The sequence below is a fragment of the Myotis brandtii genome, unplaced genomic scaffold (assembly GCF_000412655.1).
Source record: "Myotis brandtii unplaced genomic scaffold, ASM41265v1 scaffold640, whole genome shotgun sequence".
NCBI lineage: Eukaryota > Metazoa > Chordata > Mammalia > Chiroptera > Vespertilionidae > Myotis > Myotis brandtii.
The window spans coordinates 414,582-422,326 of record NW_005370461.1 but is presented as its reverse complement, the minus strand read 5'-3'; the positions used below and the strand labels follow the sequence as shown (position 1 = coordinate 422,326).

Sequence of the window (7,745 nt, the reverse complement as noted above, 5' to 3'; positions counted from 1 at the left end):
GAACCGCGGAGAGGCTCGTCGCTGGGCGAGTGAGGAATCTTGATCCTGGTGGGCCACCATCCCGGAAGTGGAATATAGAGGAAGCAAGTGCTAGGGTTGCTGGGGAAGCATAAGTTCTCGAGATTCCAGGTGCGGATTCGCAGAAGTCTTTTGTGGCCTGTGTTGGCCAGGACGGACTCAGAGGCTTTCGTCACTTCTTTTGAAGGCGCTAGCTTCCCTGCTGAGCCGCACCTGTTCGTGGTGGGGCAGAAGGCAGCTCGGATGAATGAACCTCGGGCTTCTGTTAAGAACCCATCTGAGAAAGGCGGTCTGCGCTCTTCCTCCGTGGCGGCCTGCGGGGTGCACTGATGCACTAGCGGCTTAGCATGGCTCAGCGAGCAGTGTGGCTCATCAGCCACGAACCCGGAACTCCACTTGGTGGCACGGTCAGATTCTCCAGGTAAATGCAAGGCTGAATCCTCCGGGATGATCCGTCGGAGGAATGGGTCATGGAGCACAGTTTTGTGATGCAGTGTGTCGCTGATCCGAAACCTAGTGCGAGTTACGTAACCTCTATTTCACCTGTTAAATGAATATTTTATTATTTTTAATATTTTTTATTTTATTGATTTTTTACAGAGAGGAAGGGAGAGGGATAGAGAGCTAGAAACATCGATGAGAGAGAAACATCGATCAGCTGCCTCCTGCACACCCCCCACTGGGGATGTGCCCGCAACTAAGGTACATGCCCCCGACCGGAATCGAACCTGGGACCCTCCAGTCCGCAGGCCCACACTCCATCCATTGAGCCAAACCGGTCAGGGCTAAATGAATATTTTAATAACTAACTCACCGTGTTGTGAGAATTAAATGAGTTGCTGCCTGGCACATATTAAGTATTGTGTGTTTTCTAATAGTGTTATTTAGTAGTACTACGTCTAAAATTACTGCACCTGCTTTAGTATTGATACAGAGATGAAAGGAAAGAAACTTACTGAGCACTACACGTTTTTAAATTTTTTTCTTTCACTACTAAAAATCAGTCAATGACATTTTAACTCATTCTTCTGGAAAATCCTTGCTGAGCAGTATTAGACTGTTATTTTCATCTTATGTTTCATTCCTAGAAAATTTCAGATAGTTTAACTCCTAATGGTTGAAGAAAATTGAAGAAGGACCAAATTACATTGTATTCACTTTCCCTTAGATGGTGTAAGCTGATCTGGTTTTATTTCTAGAATTTGCCACGTGTATCAAAATAAATGTGAAGGGTACTATATAATAACTTCATAAAATGTGGGTGGCAATTGAATAATCTGTTTCACCTTTTATTCTCAGTGGCTATTGACAGTTTATGTATTGCCAACAAATTCATTGTTCTCTGAGGAAAGCTCTGTAGTGAAGTAGCAGAGCTGAGTGAGATTGAAGCAAATAAAGATGAGGGTAATTTTAAATGAAAAGTGGTTGGCAATGTGGACATGAAAAATTCCCTCTTTGCAACCTAAATAATTTTTGTTACTAAGGGCATCAAGTTGGAGTTTACCATTTGCCCCCAATACAGACTTTTTGTTGTTGTACCTCAAGTAAGGGTGATAATAATATTCGCTAGTGTGGTTTATCAGCCTCATTGTTCTATCCAAAGTACTCCTCGTTTTATTTATATATTCTCTTGGGTATCTTTATTTCTGCCATTCTTCTTGCCTCATAGGTAACATATCTTTGTTGCTATCTTTGTATTTGTGTGTTTGTGTATTCATTTTTCAAATTACATCATTGTTCCTTCGACTTCATTCCCTTTCCTTTCATTTGTCAGATTTCTCAGCATTGTTTTGTATTCATCTAGAGCAGCACTGTTCAATAGAATTTTCTGCAGTGATGGACATGGGAAATGTTCTAAATCTGTGCTAATATTATAGCCACTAACCACATGCAGCTTTTGAAATGTGGTTATTGCAACTGAGGAATTCAAATATTGTTTAACTTTATGTTTAATCACATATGGCTAATGGCTACTGTATTGGACAGTGCAGGTCTAAATCATTATTTGTACTTGCTCTGTAGTAATCCATGGTTTACACCTTTGATATTTACCAATCCTCTTCAGGAGTGATGTATCCCAGGTTGCCTCCAACTCTGCCATTAGAACAGTGCTGTAGTAGATAGTCTCAAAATGTGTATGGGGCATATCTATGCTGATTTTGACTAAATATTGCCAAATGATTGACTCTTCATAATACTTTCTCCAGTCTACCCTCTCACTAGCAGTGAGTGAGGGTTCCTGTATCTCCTTTCTTTCCTAATCAGTTTTTGCCACAATAGTATTTTATTTTCATTTGATTTTCTCTGTGTAGTAGTGATTGTTAACCCTTTGGGTTTCCTCTTCTGTGACTTGCCTATAGATATCCTTTGTTCATTTTTTTTCTTTGAGACTTGCTGGTTTTTTCTGTTAATGTGCAGGAGTTGTGTATTCTTGAAATAATAGTCTTATGTCATTATTTTAGCTATTACAGATATTTTCTCTTCACTTATTGCTAATGAACTTAATGTTGCCCTTGATTAAACAGAAATCACTGTTTATTGCAAGCAAAATAGTACTTCGCGGGATATCTCTGTACGTTATCTTCTCTTAACTTTATCATTTTATTTGTTAAATTTACATCTTTAATCTATCCATAGTCCATCTTTGGATATGGTGTTAATATAGGAATCCCATTTTGTTTTTCTCTATACAGTGGGCCAGTTTTCCAACATTGTCTTCCAAACAATACATATTCTCTCCATTGATTTGTGGAGCTATTTGATAGTTTATTATGTTTCCCATATAACCATTGGTCTGTCTCAGTTCTGTTACTTGTCTGTTATTGTACCAATACCATACTGTATTTGTAACTGTGGCTTTGTATCCTATCTCAGTATCTCATAGAGGTAAGATTTTTACCTGCTAACAAAAATAACTTCCTTGAAGAAGTCATGCTTGTTTTTAGAATTTTTTTCCACTGAGCTCAGAATATTTCAGAAGAAAAATTCAGATACGTTTGGTTGAGCGCTTCAACATCTTTATGGAAGCAGCAAGTTCGGTTCAAATAACTCATTTGTCACTTATTCTGTATTGTTGACCGAATTAGTTCAGTTTTATTATTTCAGTTTTCTGACTTGTTGGGACCAGTGGTAGGGCTAAACAGATATGCTCTAGCATATTACCCACATATATGCTAAACAATAATGGCCATAATTTAATACTTAAAAAAAGAAATGATCTTTCCTGTGTCTAACTACTTTTTCCCCACAAAAGCAACTTGATTTAGATTCTGTTTTAGAGGTTTGCTGCCCGGATGGTTAACTAGTAATAGTATCAGGTTAAGTCTGGCTGAGGTTGTTATTGTACCTCATAGTTGTAGGGCCACTCAAGGTGTGAGTCCTATTTTAGAAAAGGCCTAGAATAAATCCAAAATGGCAAGTTCAATCATCCAACAAAAATATTTATTGAGCATACATTGAAGCATTGTAAAAGGTCCCAGATTAACCTCTTAGTTTACATTCAGTCATTAGATTCTTGCATTTAAGAACTTTGATTATCCTTTAAGTAACTAGATTGTAAGACACTGTTCTAATAGTTTAATTAACTATTAAATTATGTTTAGTAGTAGAATTTAGTCCAAAGTTCTCAACTATTCTTATCCAGAGACTCGGAGAAAGAAATGGCATCCACCTACAACTACATTACTGGAATGCTAACTAATTCTTTCCCTTTCTCAACCAAGAAAATGCATCAGAATGTAAATGAATAAGGATCACCAATACACTGATAAATTTGAATACATTGTTTTTCTTTTTAAACAATATTAGTAAACATCAATGTTTTATTAGTACAATTAGTGAAAAAAAATTATTTTGGCCAAGGTATGTTCTTGATCCTTGATGAGAATTACTGGTATGTTCTTTAGCCACCTCTGTATTTTACTAATAAGAAAAAAGACTTGGGTAAGTTAGGTAATTTACACAGAAGTTAATCACCAAGAGGTTGATTTTGTTTGGATTGTGGGAAGGTAAGGAATAGGGAAAGCACATATTTTTTGAACTAAGAAAATATGATCTAACATTTCTATAAATGAACAAAAGCACCTTCTATTCTGATTCCCCCCAAAAAGGGATGAATTAGTAACTTACCATTCATCCTAAAGCATGCAAATCATAAAGGATTATTCAGATTTGTTTTTATTACCTCATACTATCTTCAAGGGCCAGAGAGGTAAACCATTATTACTAAAATGCTCATATATTTTTCTAGGGGTTGGCAAGAAAACTTGGGGTACCAGTTATTCACTATAGGTTAAATAGAATAGAACATTCCTCTTGTAATTGTATCATCTCAACTAGTGAACTAAAAATTGTAGAGGGTTAAATCAAACCACTTCTTTTGATCCTACTCTACTATGACGGTATCAGAAAGTACAGTTCTTATAGACGCCTAAAATGTGTCCAGGTATACATTCCTTGCCTACCAAGTGGGAATCTCAATGGCCAAGAAACTAGGATTTCAAATTAGAACTATATTCTCTACCTATTTAAAAAAAATTATTAAATTATGTTTAGTAGTAGATAATGATACTTTATCATTTGAGATAATATACCAACTATGCAACAGTTACTTATTACAGTCAGAACTTAACAAGCAATATACATTTTTTTTGGTTATGGTTTTCATGGTGTGTATGTATGTGTTACTTTGTATTTTGTTATTACTATTTACCTTCAGTTTTTAGTTTGTGTTTTATTTTTGGATTCTTCCATTTTTATTTTACTTGGAAGAATAATTTTTAATGTTTTTGTTTCCATACTGCAGACGGTATCCAACTGTTGAAAAACGAGCCAAAGTCTTCAATGGAACAAGCTATGTGCCTATCCCTGAAGATGGTCCCTTTCTTAAATCATTACTCTTCGAACTTAGATTATTGGATGAAGATAGAGACTTCATGGAGAGTCGTGATAGCTGTTCTCGCATCAATAAAACGTCTGTGTATGGACTTAAAGTAGGAGGTGAAGAACTCTGGCCAGTTGTTGCTTTTCTGAAGAATGGCATAGTATATGCTTGTGTTCCACTAGTTGAACAAACTTTATCCCCTCGTCCAGCGCTAATTAGCATTAGTGCAATTTCACAAGGCTTTGAACTTCTTTTTGGGATACAGGATTTTCTTTACTCAAGTCAAAAAATTGATACTGAGCTAAATACAAAACTGAGCCAATTGCCTGACTTGCTTCTACAGGCTTGCCCATTTGGAACTTTACTAGATGCCAACTTACAGAATTCATTGGATAGTATCAGTTTTGCTTCTGTGACTCATCCACAAAAGCAGCCAGCCTGGAAAGCTGGAACATACAAAGGAAAACCACAAGTTTCTATTTCTATCACTGAAAAAGTAAAATCTATGCAATATGATAAACAGGATATAGCAGATACATGGCAAGTAGTCGGAACTGTCACTTGCAAGGTGAGATTTTTCTCTGGAACTTGTTTTATCATACCATTTACACCTATAGAGAAAAGTAAAATTTACTAATTTTAGTTTACATTGTTACATGACACTAGAGGCCCAATGCACGAAATTCATGCAAGGGGCTCGGCCCTTGCAGCTGCCGCCTTGGCCCTTGCAGCCCCAGCTTCGTCCGGAAGGTCATTTGGCTGTCCGGTCTAATTAGCATATTATGCCATTATTATAGATAATTATAGATTGTTGATTTTTATCATAAACAGCAGTCACTAGATGTTAAATTCATATCATATTTGGTAAAATTATCTTTTTGCATTCCTTACTTAGTTATATCTTGCTACAGTAATGAATTGCCCCATTGTTCCAACAAAGAACATTTATTATCATTTCTGTGGATCAGGATTTCAGGAGCAACTTAGTTGGAACTTCTGGTGTGGAGTCTCTCATGAGATTACAGTCTAGATTTCAGCTGGAGCAGTAGTCACCTGAAGGTTTGATTGGGGCTGGAAGACCTACTTGCAAGGTAGCTCACTGACATGACTGGTTAATGGTGGGAGGTCTTAATTCCTTTCCATGTGGACTTTTCAACATGGTGCTTAAGAATGTCCTCACAACTTGGTGACTAGTTTTCTGTAGATCAAATGATTAGACAAGAGACGGACACGGGGCACAAGTAGAAGCTATATTTTTTATTACCAAAACTGAGAGGTTAGATAGCTTCACTTCCACCATTTTCGGTTGTTTAGAAACAGGTCACTAAGTCTGGTCTGCATTCAAGGGGACTGGAATTAGGCTTCACCTTTTAAAAAGAGTCAAATAATATGTGAAAATATTTTAAAACCACCATATCAGTTTTCCATTTTCTCTAGAAGGGGTGAAATTGACAAACCTCGGATTTAATATCTAAAGCTATTTTGAAAGGCTCTTGATTTATTTAAACAAGTCAATGAGTTAATATGGGGGTTCTCTGGTTAGAAAGTAGGAAAAGTCAACAGAAATAATAATAGATAGCAGTGATCAGTACAATGTTGAATAATGATCTAAAATAAAAACCTCCAAGTACAATTTTTACAAGTGGATATTAATATTCTCAGATACCTTTATTTTTCTATCTTCCTTTATTCTCTGTACTTATGAATATAAACTTTTTTATATATCAAACAATATTGAATGGTTATGTACAAATCCTATAGATAAAAGTAGATTTCAAGAATAGAGAAGTAGGTCCTGGGACAAATAGGGTCTTCCTTTTTCCTTTTAACCTTTAAGTGATTTATGAATATATGTGTTTAAACTCACTTCCATCATGATCAAAAATACATAGCAGTTATTAAGTTTATCAGAACTATAAATAGCTCCAATGTTGAGGTATTTGTGGGTTATGTTATTTGTAAGTCTTAACACAGTTGAAGTCTTTTTTCTTATATTTCTGTGACAATAAATAGGGAATCGCCTATTTAACAGGGAATATGCTAATTAGCCAAGCATCATGACCGCTCAGGAGGAGCTGCGTGAACAGATGGGCGGGAGGGGACTGTGTGCCGCCCCCACCCCAGCGGCTGTGGGGAGGCTGGGGCTGGGGGCGGGCCTGAGCAGAGACACAACACATAAGAGCGCCTGCCCCCACCCCAGCAGATACAATGCAGCGACCGGGGGCATGCTCCGAGTGGCCTCGCAGCTTGGAGCACACCCCCACCCCAGCTGACACAACATGGTGGCCGGTGCTACGAGGGTCAGGCGCAGGTCCTGGCCCCCTGCTGGGTGCCTCCTTGCGTGATTTCAATTGTGCGCTGGGCCTCTAGTAACTATTTATCTATAATAATAAAACCGTAACATGCTAATTAGACTGGATGACCTTCCAGACAAAGCCGGGGCTGTGAGGGATGCCTGGGTCCCAGGTGATAAAGGGAAGCCAGTGCCGGCACCCGGGGGAAGGAAGGCCTACTCTTGCACGAATTTTGTGCATTGGGCCTCTAGTGTATGTATATATATATATAAAAAGAGGTAATATGCAAATTGTCCAGGACACTGTAACATCATGACCGCTCAGGAGGAGGCTGCACTCGCAGGTGGGCGGGAGGGGATTGCTTGCGTGGTGAGGTCTTTCCCTCTTCTACGCTCTCTATAAATAAAAAAAATATCCTCCTCAGGTGAGGATTAAAAAAAAAAAGAAAGAAAGAAAGAAATGTCATATCCTATGAAAGAGACATCTTGAAAATGCCTAAAGAAAGTTGTCATTTTTTTTGTGGTGAAGGGACTGGAGTCCATGTTGATGAA

General features: G+C 37.8%; 1 protein-coding gene across 8 annotated transcripts in view; it reads left to right on the top strand.

Annotated features, from left to right (window-relative positions):
* Positions 1–6: 6 nt before the first annotated feature.
* AP5M1 (adaptor-related protein complex 5, mu 1 subunit) overlaps positions 7–7,745 on the top strand; it is a 24,248-nt gene continuing 16,509 nt past the window's right edge. For all 8 annotated transcript variants that reach the window (XM_005880549.2, XM_014528585.1, XM_014528586.1 and 5 more), the window contains exons 1-2: positions 7–439; positions 4,823–5,468. In XM_005880549.2, coding sequence (XP_005880611.1) covers positions 366–439; positions 4,823–5,468 — 720 coding nt within the window. In that variant the 5' untranslated portion in view covers positions 7–365. The remainder of the gene's footprint in view (positions 440–4,822; positions 5,469–7,745) is intronic.